Source organism: Rhinoraja longicauda, chromosome 3 (assembly GCF_053455715.1).
Source record: "Rhinoraja longicauda isolate Sanriku21f chromosome 3, sRhiLon1.1, whole genome shotgun sequence".
Lineage (NCBI taxonomy): Eukaryota > Metazoa > Chordata > Chondrichthyes > Rajiformes > Arhynchobatidae > Rhinoraja > Rhinoraja longicauda.
In genome coordinates, this window is record NC_135955.1 from 25488664 (window position 1) to 25505527 (window position 16864).

A 16864-nucleotide genomic window follows, 5' to 3' on the forward strand; every position below is an offset into this window, starting at 1 on the left:
AGCTCTGTGGTCTGTGAGGCAGGATAAAGGGGATCAACAGTCAGTACAATGACAAATTGAAGTTCTGCTACCAATGAGATGTTCCTGGTGCTTTAAGATCTATGCTCTCTTCCGATTCTGGTTTCTCCTTCATTCTGCTTTTCATCCCCCCACTCTTTACAGTTGTCTCTTCAGCTACTTGGTTGCAAAACTGAAATTCCCTCCCAAAGCCTATCTGCCTCCCTACACTTCACTTCTTTAAAACATAACTAAAATAAACCCTTCTTTGACCAAGGCATTGATCATCTGACCCAAAAGACTTACATGGTACATTCAAATTTTGTTCCCCTAAGTATCCAAAGTTGCTTTGTTACATTAAAGTTCTACATAAAAATAAATTGTTCAAACAAGGGTACTTATTTTCATTCCCTTACAGCTGAACTGTCACTGTGCATTTGCAACTGGCTTGGAGTTTTTTGGTGATAAATAATTTGAGGTAAAATGACCGAGACTGACTATCTAAATATTAGGCCTCGTCAGTGACAAAAGAAGTTATGAGCAGTGATCAATGTGGGATGAAGTCTTAAATTAAAATGGAAATGGCATGAGCAGGAATTTTCCCCGTTAGTTAGGGACTGGGCACAGAAGAATCTTCCCACAACCTTTCACCAAAGCGTAGAACAGCTTGATTTTAGTATCCAAGCCAAGGTGTTTGCACAGCCAATTTTAATTAGAAGGCCAGCGACTTTGCTGGGTTCATTTACTATATCTTAAACCACTGAGGATTGCCTGGGTGGAGGAGCCTTTGGGAATCTCTAATAATAGCTGCTTCTGGATTTCAGCCAGCCAGTGAACGGGAGTGAAGGTTGAGGACGATGACTGTAAAACTCTTCCCGAATACCCTCAGGCGTCAGCTGTGTGACATTTGCAAAGTTTGCATTCATGAGATCCCATGTCTTTAAGAACTTGGCTACTCGGGGCAATGATTCTCTGCAGGAACACTCCTTTGGAATGTTGGAATATTTTTAGTCCAGTTCAGCACTGACCTGTGAGCTAATGTTGCGCTAAGCATGGGAATACGGCTGTTTCCAGAAAAGCAGCAATTTTATGACCTTGCTCTCCCACCATCTCCCAAAAACGTACAGTAATTGCTGATTTGTTTTCCTGCGTTCGTATTCGTCTTAATAAAATCCCTGTGATTTATTAGAGTAAATTACATATCCTCCTCAACTATGATGCAACTGGTAGAGCTGCTGCCTCACAGCACCAGAGACCTGGTTCGATCCCGACCTCGGATGCTCTCTATGTGGAGTTTGCCCATTCTCCCTGTAACTGCATGTATTTCCTCTGGGCGCTCTGGTTTCCTTTCATATGCCAAAGATGTGCATGTTTGTGGGTTAACTGGCCTCTGTAAATTGCCCCGAATGTGATGGGAGTGGATGAGAAAGTGGGATAACATAAAACTAGTATGAATGGGTGATTGATGGCCGTCATTGACTCCGTGGGCCGAATGGTCTGTTGCCATGCTGTATCTCTAAACTAAACTAAAACTCCTACTGGTATTTCAATGTAAAGGTTTGGAAAAAGTAATTTCAATTTCAAAAGTAATTTCAACATGGAAAAAGGTCAGACCTATAACAACCCTAAGGTTATCATGATAATGTTGTCAAGTGATCAACTCATCCCATGTTGAAGGGCTGTGTAATGACCATACAGTGCATGGACTCCCTCAATAATATGATCTAATCAAAGGTAACATATGTGCTAATGGTCTGAAGAAGGGTCTCGACCCGAAACGTCACCCATTCCTTCTCTCCCGAGATGCTGCCTGACCTGCTGAGTTACTCCAGCATTTTGTGAAATAAATACCTTCGATTTGTACCAGCATCTGCAGTTATTTTCTTACACTCTATGTGCTAATGGAATCACCAATTATACACTCAAATCATTTTGCCTCTGCTGGCACCTAGCAATAATATAAGAATACATATACATTTTTTAAAGGCATAAAGAGCTGAGAAGTAAAAAGGGGATGATCAACTTGTTGGGAGTATACTATAGGCCCCAAATAGTCACTGAGAATTAGAAGAACAAATATGTCGGGGGATTGCAGGCAGCTGCAAGACTAATAAGGTTGTCAAGAGTAGAGGATTTTAACTCTCCCAATATAGACTAGGACTGCCACAGTCCCAAGAGCTGAGACGGGGTGGAATTTGTCAAATGTGTTCATGAAGGTTTCTTTGGGCTATATGTAGAGGCCCTATGCGGGAGAGGGCAAAGTTTGACCTCCTCTTAGGAAATTGGGAAGGCCAAGTGACTGAAGTGTACATGGGCAAGCCTTTTGAGACCAGCGATCACAGCTCTATTAGCTTTAAAATAGTTATGGATAAAGAAAGGGTAGGTGCACAAGTTAAAACTTTGATGAGAGCCATCCTACTTTGATGGTGTTAGACAGGAACTTGCTAAAATTAATTGGAGTAGGATGTTTGCGGGAAAAGGATGTCCGGAAAGTGGGGTTTTTAAAAGACTGATGACAAGAATTCAAGGCATGCATGTTCCTGTGAGAGTGAAGAGCAAGGTAGCTGGGAGTAAGAAACCCTGGGTGAAGAGACCCAGGTCCTGGTCAGGAAAACAGGGAGGCATGGCCAAGGTATAAGCATCTGGGATCAAGAGTATCCATTGGGGATTTGGGGGACTGAGGAGCATACTTAAGAATGGAATCAGGAGGGTAAAAGGGAGCAGAAGATAGTTCTGGCAGATAAAATTAAGGAGAATCCAAAGAGATTTTATGTTCATTAAAGGAAAGAGGGTAAATAGAGAGAGAAAAGGCCCCATCAGAAACCAAAATGATCACCTGTATGTGGAGCTGCAAGAGATGGGCAATGTCTTCAATGAGTAGTTCGCCTCTGTTTTTATTGTGCAGAAAATATGGCTAGGGAATATGGGGCAGTGAATGAATACGTCTTGAGGACAGTCTGTATTTCGGTCGAGGAGGTGCTGGATGGTCCTAGGGTGTATGAAGGTTGATAAATCTTCTGGGCCTGATCAGATATATCCTAGGACACTGTGGAAAGCCAGAGAAAAATATTGCGGGAACCCTGGCTGAGATATATGAATCATCATTTGACACGCGTGAGGTGCCAGGTGACTGGAGGGTGGCTAACGTGGTGCCTCTAGTTAAGAAGGACTGGAAGGAATGTCTGAGAACTATAGACCAGTGAGCCTAACATATGAGGGGTAAGTTACCAGGGAGGATCCTGAAGTATAAGATATAGATGCATTTGAACAGACAGGGATTGATTAGATATAGTCAACAGCATGGTTTTATACATAGGAGATTGTGTCTTACAAATTTTATTACATTTTTTGAAGTAGTAACCAAAACTGTTGACAGGGGAAAAGCCCTGTTGTCTTTATGGATTTCCACCTGGCCTTTGATAAGGTTCTGCAAGAAAGGCTGCTCTGGAATGTTTTGGGATCTAGGCAGAGCTAGCTCATTGAATACAGAATTGCCTTCATGGAAAGAAGCAACGGGTGGTGGTGGAAGATTGTTTATTCAAACTGCAGGTCTATGACAAGTGGTGTGCCTCAGGAATTGGTGGTGACCCCATTATTGTTTGTGGTTTATATTTTGGATGTACAAGGCATGAACAATAAGTTTGCAGATGACACTAAAGTAGAAGGTACCGTAGACAGTGAAGACAATTATTAAAGGTTACAGCAGACTTTTGATCAGATGGGCAAGTGATCAGATGAGGAATGGCTAATGGAGATAAGTGCAAGGTAGTGCATTTGGAAAGTCAAACCAGATCAGGACCTTCACTGTGAATGGTAGAGCCCCGGGGAGTGTTGTAGAGCAGAGGGGTCTAGGAGTACAGGTACCTAGTTCCCTGTAAGTAGCATCACAGGTAGAAAGGATGGTAAAGAAGGCTTTTGATATTTTGACCTTCATCGGTCAGGGTATTGAGTATAGAAGTTGGGGCATCATGTTGCAGTTGTATAAGACGTCGGTGAGGCCACATTTCGAGTACTGTGTTCGTTTTGGTCACCCTGCGATAGGAAGGATGTTGTTAAACTAGAAAGAGTGCAGAGTATATTTGTGTTGATGTTGCCAGGACTTGAGGAGCTGAGCTATAGGGACAGGTTGGGCAGGCGAGGACTATTGCCTGGAGCATAGGAGGCTGAGGGGTGCTCTTACAGAGGTGTGTAAAATCAGTGAATCTATAGGGTGTAGGTCCATTCTTTTACCCAGGGAAGGGAAATCAAGAACCAGAGAACATAGATTTGACGTGAGAGGGGCAAGATTTAATAGGAACCTGAGGGGCAACATTTTCAGTCAGAGGGTGGTGGACATATGGAACGTGCTGCCAGAGGATGTAGTTGAGGCAGATCCTATTGCAGAATTTTAAAGACTCTTGGACAAGTACATAGATAGAAAAGGTTTAAAGAGATATGAGCCATACATGGGCAAATGGGACCATCTTAGATGGGCCATTTTAGTCAGTGTGGGCTTAAGGGTTGGGCTTAAGGGTCTGTTTCAATGCTGTATAACACTATGACTATATCACTTGAAGTTTACATGATTTAATCTTTATCAAAAGCTGAAATTATAGGAAGTGTGAAGAGAGATTATTTCTGCTGGTTCGAGATTCCAGGACAAAGGACATCACCTGAAAATGAGAGCCACATATGAACTTAGGATGGTTAGAAAAGGGAATTCTCTCACTAACAGGTCTGTTGCTGAATTAGTGACAGATACAAAAGGCCAATATGCAGATATAGTAAGCAATTAGGAGCACTGTGTTCTAAGTACAATTATATCTTCTTCTCAGGCAGATCCTCTGAATTAAGAGTGCCTTGTTCCCACTCCTGGGTTACGGGTCTGAGATTGCCAGTGAGACCAATGCAGTTACTGGAGGCTTTGACAAGACCACATCTGGGGGGCTGTATTGGTCTTATTTAAGGAAAGATGTAAATATGGTGGAAGCAGTTCAGAGGTTTAGTGGAGTAATTCATTGAATGGGCTGGTTGTCTTCTGATGGAAGATTGGACAGGAATGGTGTATATTCACTGGAGTTTAAAAGAGAGAGTGGATATAACTGAAACATATTAGGATTTAAGGGTCTTGACAGGATGGATGTGGAGAGGCTGTTTCCTCTTGTGGGAGAATTGAGAACTAAGAGTCACTGTTCAAAAGCAAGGGATCCACTTCTTACGGCACAGATGATGTGAATATTGTTTCTGTTAGACGGCTGTGAGTCTTTAAGAGATGTTTAATAATCATGGGGTGAACATTTCATGAGAGGTAGACGATAATGCAGAGTTGAGTCTGTCAGCCTCGCCAACGGTCTGTCTTCGTCTTTTTCATTCTTTGTGTTTTTAGTTTGTTGTAAAATGTATGTTTTAGCTTATCTTTAGTTTTTGTATTTGTGAGGGGTGGTGGGGGAAACTTTTTTAATCTCTTTCCTCAATGGAGATGCGACTTTTACCGTGTCATGTCTCCATCTGCACTGCGGCCTAACATTGTGGAGTTGGCGGCCTCTAGTTTTGGACTTCTAGAGCTCCAAAACCGCAGAGCCTGTGAACTTTAACATCTTGGAGCGGGCGATCCCTTTGCCAGGGGTCGGCCTTAGGTGCTCAAACCTGCGGGAGCTGCAGACTTTAACATCGTGAAGCTCGCGGTCTCTGGTTAGGGACCGATTTCGGGAACTCCAAGCCGCAGGAGTTTTGACCGTCCAGATGCGGGAGCTTAGACCGCCCCAACATGGGAGCTCGATCGCCGGCAGTGGATGGTTCGAATCCCCCGTCTGTGAGAGGAAAGGACCAAAGAAGATAAGACTTTATTGCCTTCCATCACAGTGGGGAATGCGGAGGAGCCGCTGTGGTGGATGTTTATGTCAATTTTTTTTGTAGTTGTGTGTCTTGTTGCTTTTTTGGTATGAATGTATGGCAAACCAAATTCCTCGTATGTTGCAAAACATCCTTGCCTAATAAATTATGATTATTATGATGGTCATGATAAGTCACCCAAGGTCTCATTAAAGTCATGAAGCATGCTCAATGGTCCATGGACATACTCCTGCTCCTAATTCATATGTTCAATTGCTCATTTTGAATCAGATTGATAGAGCATTGTTATTCTTACAGAGCTAATTGGAGCTCGAGCACAAATCAGCCTAGGTTGTGCTGAATGGCAATGCAAACTAAATGTCCTAATGTTTCTACAACCATAACATTCAGAACAATCTGATGTATTGAACAAAATCATTGACTGCTCCGAACAATAAACACACATTTTTTGTGTGGAGTAGAGAGAGAACCTATTGCAATACAGAACGTACTACAGATAAATGGGAGAACAGGCTTAGATACATCAAATAACTTTACCTCCCTGTCAATTTTGGATATGTATATAACTGTCTGCCCTTAATATTGTTTAGAGTTCTGCGGGGCTTTCAAAAATTCTGTGTCCCAAATCCCTCCCACAAAAGTTTGCATTCCAGCCTGACTCTCAATCGAAAACCATGTGTGCCCTGAGTGCACTTTTATGCAATAAATAAACTCACAGTAAACTCTGCAGTCTGCAGATAAAGAAGGTCAGTTCCTTCATGTTGTTCTGCTCCCAAGAGAAAGACCTCTCACGCTCGCACATTATTATTTAAAATGGACTCTCATTTCTTGCCACGATTGCAACAGGTTGCACCAATGAATTTATAGCCTCCTAAGAACTGTTAAGTATTGAACCTGACATTATGGGCAAAGTAATAACGTGTTAATGATGCACTTCATGATGAATGCTCAAATCACCCAGCAAAATTAGAAATAATGAGTTGCAAATCTCTGAAATTTTCTGGTTGATCTACAGCAGGGAAAATATGTCTTTCAATGAATAGTGCTCTGAAAGGCATAAACTCAATGGGTTGAATGGCTTCCTTCTGTGTTATAATTCCAAGTATCTTTGAACGACATTGTGACATTTCCTCCACAGTCAATCAATCCAACAAGCCAGGACAGGGAAACACACAATGCTGGAGTAACTCAGCGGGACAGGCAGCATCTCTGGATAGAAGGAATGGGTGACGTTTCAGATGGGGACCCTTCCTCAGGAAAGCCAGGAAAGGAAACATGGTTCATCTTATCCACAAATGTAGTGAATGGTGAAGGCATTTTCAGAATTGTCAGATTTTATTTTCTACCTCTCCTTTTTCTTCTCTCTCTTAATTAAATGAGTCTTCATCTGCTCCCTCAGATGCCAGTTTGCTGAGCCAGGATTTATTACTCTCTTTTACTAAAACATAGTTAGACTTTAGGCATACAATGGGGAAACACGTCCTTCGGCCCACCGAGTCCGCACAAACCAGCGATCACCCCATACATCAGCACTATCCTACACACTAGGGACTCTTAACTTTTTATATTCTAGCCAAGAAACTCCTGTTTTGTGTCATCACTCTTTATTGACCTAAAGGCCCATTGTCTCTCCATTATTTTACAACCAATTGTCTGCCTACTTCCTGATGTCTTCACTGTCGTAACTGTCCCCCAAGATGGAGCACACCACAGGCATTGAGCTGACTTCAGACAGCAGATCCTGAGGCATCACCTTCTTGGACCACTCTGTCAAGGCCTTTGATCAAATCAGCCCTCAGGTTACTACAATGAGAAGCCAACTTGGGCCAGGATGCCCATCTTGCACTAAAATATGTCCAATGCCATTCTGTCAACTAATTTTAGAAACCTTAGTCAGCCTTTATCTGGATGAAATATCACATTAGGCCCAAAAGGACTACAAAGAAGTTGAGGCATAAAGAAGAAGTGTTTCCAACGGTAGGCAACTAGACAGTAACAAGGCACAGCTTCAATTGCCAAAACAACTCACGGCTACAGGAGGGGTATTGGATGAGCTTGTGATCTGCAAAACACTGCCTGGAAGGGTGACAGAAATAGTTCAATTATACAGTCCATAGAGGGGATGAATAAATGTTGTCATTACAGCATGGTGAGGAAAAACAAGGTAGGTGAGCTTAGTGGAGAACTTCAAAGTACCAGCTGAGATAAAATAGGCTGAATGGCCAACTCCTGCATCATGTGCTCTGTGATAACTGCTCCATGTTCCATGCCGCTCGTAACTCGATGCGGATTTGTGTTAATTGAAGTTATGTTGCTGTGGGGACCTTTTAAACTCTCCGTAACACTAATGTGCTGAAAGCCCGATGAAGCTTTTCTGCAATGCAACCAGAATGTTTTTTCTTTCAAATTTAAAGGGAACCAAATTATTAGTGAACTTTCTAACATGACTGATCTAACAGTGGAAATAATTGTTGAGGATCATGTTGGCTAGATTATTACACCCATATTCCTACCCAAAATGGGTGGGTAGGTGGTAGCAATGACTTGCCTTTCTTCAACACTTGGAATGGTGTAAAATATAACATTTTCCCTAGTCCTGAACTTCCTACCAGCAGAAACGTTTCTGTCCCTTCTCACCTTAACCTATGCCCTTTAGTTCTTGCTAATCCTACCCTGGGAAAAGACTGTGCATTTGCCCTATCTATTCTCCTCATAGAACATCGAACATAGAACTGTACAGCACAAGAACAGGCCCTTTGGCCTACATTGTCATGACATTATATACTTCTATGGGATCATCCCTCAGCTTCCTGCGCTCCAAGGAATAAAGTCCTAGCCTGCCCAATCTCCCCCTGCAGCTCAGGGCCTCCAGTCCTAGTAACCCCCGTAAATCATCTCTGCACTTCCTCCAGCCCAATGGATTTCCTCCTACATCAGGTTGACCAAAACTGAACTCCACGTATGGCCCCACCAGCGTCCTGCAAACTACAAGCGAACACCCTACTATAGTCAAATCATGAACCGATGAAAGACTTCTTCACCACTCTATCTACAAGGACATCACCTTCCATGAACCATGCACCTGCACTCCAATATATCAACTAATTTAGAGCCCAGAACTGGAACAGTGCAAAAGTCCGAGCCTAAAGGGCTGCAGAAGCTTCCAAAAATAGAGAGGGACATGAAAACAAAGCTGAGAACTTTAATACCAAAGCTTCAGCTAACAAGGACCTGGTGCAGGTCAGCAAGCACAGGGGAGATGGATGAAGGGGACGGTGCAGGTTACGAGACATATTCCATCCTGGGCTAAGCAAGCTCAGATGCACAGGAGGTGTTAAGTTTGAGTTGGAAATATAGCACAACTTTCACTTCCTTGACGTATAAAGCAGAGCGGTGAACTGATTGTCCGTAATACTAAAGCATGGAGCTCTGCCAGGCCTCTTCAGTGGGAAATGAAATCTGGCCTCAATTTTGACATTGCTTCTTCTTAGTAGTGTAAACATTGGCAAGAGAAAGGGATTTTAGTTTATTTTAAGTTCTCCAGTTTGCAACTTACTCTTTTTCTTTAATCTGTGATTTATTAGCACTTTTACTGTGACCTTAACTTGAACGTACTTTTTAAAAAAAGTATGCAAGGTTTGTGCCCATGAAATGTTGGTATAGACACTGGCTCAGTACGCTAAGGTGAGAGCACATAAATTGAGTATTCATGGAAATCACAATACAAGATGACCACACAGCTCAGCCAGACCTGGGATTAAGATGGTGCTACATAAGAACACAAGAAATGCAAATAGGAGCAAGCCCTTATAATTAGTCCACCAGGCAATATCGCGGCTGATCTGTTACCTCAGAAAGCTGTGGAGGCTACATCAATGGATATTTTTAAGGCATAGATAGATAGATTCATGATTAGTACGGGTTTAGTTTTTTAGTTTAGAGATACAGCGCGGAAACAGGCCCCCTGGCCCATCGGGTCCGTGCCGACCAGCAATCCCCACATGTTAACACTATCCTGCACACAAGAGGGACAAACCAATTTACCTACCTACCTGTAAATCTTTGGAGTGTGGGAGAAAACCAAAGATCTTGGAGAAAACCCACGCATGTCACAGGGAGAACGTACAAACTCCGTACAGACAGCGCCTGTAGTTGGGATCCAACCCGGGTCTCCGGCACTGCAATCGCTGTAAGGCAGCAACTCTACCGCTGCGCCACCATGCCGCCCATCAGGTGTCAGGGGTTTATTAGGAGAAAGCAAGAGTATGGGGTTGAGAAGGAAAGATAGATCCACCATGATTGAATGGTGGAGCAAACTTGATGAGACGAATGGCCTAATTCTGCTCCTATCACTTATGAACCTCTAAACCTCAGTGCCACTTTCCACAGTGGTGAACCTGTGGACTTTGGTCCTGGAGGTTGCAGAAGACAGGTTGCTCAATATTGTTCAGAAGGAAATAAGCAAATGTCCAAATGCAATTGTCACCATGGAACATGGAGAGAGAGCAAGAAAATGGTCATGGGATGGAGGACCAGCCTTGATTATATTAAATGAAGGAGCAGGTTGGAAAGACTGAATGGCCTACTCCTGCTCCCATTATTTTTTCATATTCTTTCGTTTCCACGTTTGAAGTAAAGCTTTAGCTTGATTGCATGTTGGAGATTAGAATTAACTAGTGACAGTCAATGACATTGGTTTAAAAACATTCTTTCCCTCCCTCTCTTTGAAGGAGAAAAGGCAAAGGCGGATGGCAATTGAAAACAAACGACACCATCTCGAGGATAAAATACTTCAGCTGCAGCATCACAAGGTAGGAGACCCATGCCAGATCTTCAACCTGTAATATCTCTCAAAAACTCAATACTGTCGTGCTCGTTCATTCCATGTGAAGTTGCTGCTACTGCCTGCTGTTAAATGTTCACAATGGCATGATCAGCAGCTCATTGCATATCTCACATTCTCTAATGAGTTACTGCATTGCTGTGCTACCTTGTTTTTGGATTTGGGTAAGTCCTCCATGCACGGACACTTGAGCATGGAGGAATTTTGGTCTGCTGGCAAAGGAAGATTTATTTTTACGATTTAAGACAGAATATTGCTGAGAACACTCAGCAAGTCAGAAGATGGACACAAAATGCTGGAGTAACTCAGCGGGTCAGGCCGTTTCTCTGGAGAGAAAGGATGGGAGACGTTTCGGTTCGGGAAAAAAGCGTCGTGACCCGAAACATCACCCATCCTTTTGCTCCAAAGATGCTGCCTGACCCGCTGACTTACTCCAGCACTTTGGGTCTATCTTCGGTATAAACCAGCAACTGCAGTTCCGTTCTACACACTCAGCAGGCCAGGCAGCATCAGTGGAGAAAGAAACAACACTAGAGTGAATATTTCAAGCTGATAACTTTACAACAGAAATGAAAAAAATTGTTAGAGAAGAACGGAAGAGGGGAGCCTAACCAAGAGCAAACACAAGGGAAGATTTGGGGAATAATCGGCAGGTCGGGCAGCATCTGTGGAGAGGGAACCAGAGTTGCACCTCAGGCTGATGACTTTTCACCAGAAGGTGAAAGGAATGCAGGAGAAATTAAATGAAGAAAGGAACAATGCTCCAAACAATAGTTTCCCTCATCTTTTCTCCAGATTTTCATCACCATCCATTTTTTTGGCCTTGAAATATTTTATTTGCTATTATCTATTTTCTATTGATGTCAAACCTGCCCTTCTCTGGTTCTTGTATTATATCCTGGTGGTGTATATCCCAGGTGCCTCATTGATCTTTGCAGCACCAACACAACAGTCCACGTTCCCACCACTGACATCTTTGTCACCTATCTGAGACTCTTCCACTCCTCTAACCTGATTTGCTTTACTCTGGCATTGGCAACTGTAACTCAGTTCTCTGGTCACAGAGCTCTAGGCTTCCTTAACTAACCATTTAGAACGGAGATGAGGAAAAACATTTTCAGTCAGAGAGTTGTAAATATGTGGAATTCTCTGCCTCAGAAGGCAGTGGAGGCCAATTCTCTGGATGTTTTCAAGAGAGAGCTAGATAGAGCTCTTAAAGATAGCAGAGTCAAGGGATATGGGGAGAAGGCAGGAACGGGGTACTGATTGTGAATGATCAGCCATGATCACATTGAATGGCGGTGCTGGCTCAAAGGGCTGAATGGCCTACTCCTGCACCTATTTTCTATTGTCTATTGTCTATTGAATGAAATTATTAATTGGCAAATTATAGAGTCCGTATAGGGCTGTTGCCGCAATTCTTTACATCTTTGTCCTTAACAGCTAACACATGGTACTTTCGAAAAGGATTATCTGGACTACTTTAGAGCAATATTTCATTGGGAACAGGGGAAGAATAAGACTGCCAAAAAATTATGTAATAAAAATTGAGTATGGCTGCAGACTATGGTTTTAATTCAAGTCAAACAAACATTGCGATAAATCTGCTGAGCGGAAGGCTTGGGCTTTGTAACTGACACATACAGTAGTAGTGATTATTAACAAGCAACTAAAGGGATCATTCTCCAATACAGGAGACCAACAATCCGGTCTGTCCAGGTGGAACAAGGGGATGTTGATTATATTGTGGTCAACCTCAATAATGTGGCAGGTGCCTAACACGTGCCAGTGACCCAGACAAAGGCAAAGTAATGCGGGATGATGGAAACTAAGATGAATAGCGAGGTTCTGGAAATACTCAACAGACCAGGCAGCATTTGTAAAGACAGAGAGAGAATTAGCATTTCACGTCAATGAACTTTATTCAAACTGACAAGAGGTCATAATGTTTCCCTCTCCACAGAACCTGCCTGACCCGCTGAGCTTTTCCAACACGTTCCTATTTTTAACCCATTAGCAACTTATGAAGATTTTACCTGTAAACTGCTGAGTTCACGCTCAGGATCATTTTACCATTGCACGATTCTTCTGAAAGCAAGTTCCTGCAGAAGATATCCCTGCCACAACACCCTCTGCATGTCCCCAACAGTTGTCAATATTGAGTAAGTGGAGCAGAATATTTGCCATGACAATTGCAGCAGTTCTCACTCCAGCAAGACTTTTTAAATTCCTCTGAATTTCCCATGGCCTTCCCTATCCTTCAGCCCCACAGCCCTTCAAGACCCACGCTCTTCTGGCCTCTTGTACATCCCCGATTTCCATCATTGCTTCATTGGCTCTCGTGCCTTTAGCTGCCGAGCCCGAAGCACTGGAATTTACTCCCTGGGCCTCGGTGCTCGCCATCTCTTTGTGCAAATCTCATCCCAGCCGCCCGCTGGCATCACTTTGCAGTGTGAGGAGGAGCTTGGGACAAGGGACAGAATTGGAACAGGCTGTAGACAATAGACAATAAGTGCAGGAGGAGGCCATTTGGCCCTTCGAGCCAGCACCGCCATTCAATGTGATCATGGCTGATCATTCTCAATCAGTACCCCGTTCCTGCCTTCTCCCCATACCCCCTGACTCCGCTATCCTTAAGAGCTCTATCCAGCTCTCTCTTGAATGCATTCAGAGAATTGGCCTCCACTGCCTTCTGAGGCAGAGAATTCCACATATTCACAACTCTCTGACAGAAAAAGTTTTTCCTCATCTCAGTTCTAAATGGCCTACCCCTTATTCTTCAACTGTGGCCCCTTGTTCCGGACTCCCCCAATATTGGGAACATGTTTCCTGCCTCTAACGTGTCCAACCCCTTAATAATCTTATACGTTTCGATAAGATCTCCTCTCATCCTTCTGTACCATGTAATGGGCACAGAGGGGAGATCTCCCCTCTTCCACAACCTCACTTGCCTCCGTGGCACCTCCCTGCCGTTGATCTCCAGCTGCCACTGGGAGAGGACTTTCACGTTCCGAATCACTTCCCAGTAATCAGTGCAGCGATGACGAAGCCAGTTTACCACCCAGTTTTGGATGGGAATCTCTCGTCCTGCTTTAGCACCCGATTCTACATGCAAAACGCCACGGGGATACTTAAATGGATATTAATTGATTTTATGAAAAATTGCGGGGGGGGGGGGGGGCCATCAGCCCTGGGGCAAAAACAATGTCCAGGCAGCTGAGTTTTGCTTTCTGTTTGGCATAATTTTACCAGCAAGATGTTAATGGGGACTCGGCGGGGGGGGCACCAAAATCGAAGGGGGACCCGGCGGGGGGGCACCTGAAGCCACGTGCACCACAGGCCTGGTTTACCGATGCGAGTAGATAAGACTGGTCAATGAACTTTTGTAACTTTGTCAGCGCCGGAAACGTGGCCATTCTTTGTGTACTGCCTAGATGAGGTCTGCTGCATGATTTTACCGGATTGTATGCAAGAACGAAGAGTTTCAGTGTACCTAGGTACATGTGACAATAAAATATCATTCACTTCAGTGGTTTGGACAAAACTGTAACCTCGCATGGCCTTTTGCAAAACAAAGTGCTGTATGGTGGGTGCCATCAGTGCTGTGGGGTTCCTGGCCTGCTGACAACCCTTGAGTTCCTGTCATACAAGCATTGCCATTAATCACAGCTCATAGTAACGAGTAAAGCCTGAATCAAACACAAAGTGCTGGAGTAACTCAGCAGGTCAGGCAGCATCTCTGGAGGACATGGATAGACAATAGACAATAGGTGCAGGAGTAGGCCATTCAGCCCTTCGAGCCAGCACCGCCATTCAATGCGATCATGGCTGATCACTCTCAATCAGTACCCTGTTCCTGCCTTCTCCCCATACCCCCTCACTCCGCTATCCTTAAGAGCTCTAACCAGCTCTCTCTTGAAAGCATCCAATGGTGACATTGTGGATTGGGACCCTTCTCCAGAAAGTCTAAACACAAATTTAAGTAAATCATCATTGCGGAATTCGGAAAGCACCCACCGTCATCCGACGTCAACTTTTATAGTTCACGTTTTGTTTTCGGTTTTCACTTCTTTCCAGTTTACAAATAGTGTTGTGTCCTCAAGGCAAAGTTTCACCGTTCACCATATAAAACCTGTGACAGAAGGCTGGACACTAGTTATGCTTATTACTGCGCTTTGGGTTCCCTGGAGCCAAATGTGCCAGGCTGAGGACAGTAGGCAGCAGAGATTTGCACATGTGTTCAGGGGTGACAACAAAGTAAATTGCTCCTCAGAAGCTCAACATAGCAGTGCAGCTGGTAGAGATGATGCCTTACAATGTCTGAGATTTGAGTTCATTACTGACCTTGGACGCTGTTTGTGTGACATTTGCACATTCTCTCTGCGATCGTGTGAGTTCAAGTCGAGTCAGGTTTACATGCACAGGTAAAGTGAGGTGCAGATACAATGAGGAAACTTGCTTGCAGCAGCATCACAGGCACATCGACAACCGCAAACAACAACAGCCAATTATACGTCAATTATACATTAACTACACAAAATCTCTAAAAGAATGGTGCAAAGTGCTGCAACGAGTGTTCTGTTATTGAGGTAGGATTAGGCTTGTGCACGTCATTTCAAGAATCTGATAGTTATAGGAAAGTAGATGGTCCTGAACCTGGTGGCGTGGCCTTCAGGTTCCTGTACTGCCATGTCGATGGTAGCAGTGAAAAGAGGGCATGACCCAGATGGTGGTGATCCTTAATGATAGATGATGCCTTCCCACGGCAGCATCTCATGCAGATGTCGTTTCCTCTCACATCCCAAAGACCTGTGGGTTAGTAGGTTAATTGGCCGCTGTAAAGCACCCCAGTCTGGAAGTGAGTGATAGAATCTGAGGCGAGTTAATGAGAACGTGGGGAAAATAAAAAAGCATTGGAATAAAACAGTATTAATGTTAATGGTGGTTGATGGTTGATGTGGACTCAGTTGGCCGAGGAACCAGTTTCTGTGCTGTATCTCTCTATGGCCCTATGATTCTATAAAAGCAAGCGCAGCAGATGCTGTAAATCTCTGCAGATGCTCAGCTAGCCGGGCAGCATCTGTGGAGAGTGAAACGGAGATAATGTTTCATCAAAACTAATGATTTATTGCCTTTTCTATTTGCATTGTATGAATAGAACTGAATGTGTTGTTTGTGAACTTGGCACTTCAATGAAGCTTGAAATATTTCCCCGCTTAAATGCCCCCTTTTCTGCTGTTCCAGATTAGTAAATGTTTAAATTAGGACAGTCAGTGCATGGACAGAAGGTGTCCATCCCACTCTTCATGCTTCACCGTGGGCGATTTGTACTCTAATATCATTTGCCTGCATATTCCTTGACACTCTCTGCCTTACGAAAATCTATCGACTAACATTTTAAGGCCATAAGGAATAGGAGCAGAATTAGGCCATCCAGCCCATCAAGTCTGCTCTGCCATTCAATCATGGCTGATCTATCTCTCCCTCCTAATCCTATTCTCCTGCCTTCTCCCCATAACCCCTGACACCCGTACTAATCAAGAATCTATCTATCTCTGCCTTAAAAATATCGATTGACTTGGCCTCCACAGCCTTCTGTGGCAAACAATTCCACAGATTCACCACTATCTGACTAAAGAAATTCCTTCTCATCTCCTTCCTAAAGAATTTAATTCTGAGGCTATGACCTCTAGTCCTAGACTCTCCCACTAGTGGAAACATCCTTTCCACATGCACTCTATCCAAGCCTTTCACTATTCGGTACATTTCAATGAGGACCCCCCCATCATTCTTCTAAACTCCAGCGAGTACAGGCCCAGTGCCGTCAAACGCTCATCATAAGGTAACCCACTCATTCCTGGGATCATTCTTGTAAACCTCCTCTGGACCCTCTCCAGGGCCAGCATATCCTTTCTCATGCTTTCAAGAGAGAGCTGGATAGAGCTCTTAAGGATAGCGGAGTGAGGGGGTATGGGGAGAAGGCAGGAACGGGGTACTGATTGAGAGTGATCAGCCATGATCGCATTGAATGGCGGTGCTGGCTCGAAGGGCTGAATGGCCTACTCCTGCACCTATTGTCTATTGTCTATTGTCTATTGTATGGTGCCCAAAATTGCTCACAATACCCAAAACCCTTTTGATGTTTTCCATTGACCATCTCACAGCCCCAACAGTATTTTGGGAGAGGGAGTT

General features: G+C 43.8%; 1 protein-coding gene across 5 annotated transcripts in view; it reads left to right on the plus strand.

Moving 5' to 3' along the window:
- The window catches only part of LOC144590181 (A-kinase anchor protein 2-like), a 387659-nt gene that overhangs the window by 88565 nt on the left and 282230 nt on the right, over nt 1-16864 (plus strand). For all 5 annotated transcript variants that reach the window (XM_078394993.1, XM_078394992.1, XM_078394997.1 and 2 more), the window contains one exon: nt 10560-10640. In XM_078394993.1, the coding sequence (XP_078251119.1) occupies nt 10560-10640 (81 nt within the window). The remainder of the gene's footprint in view (nt 1-10559; nt 10641-16864) is intronic.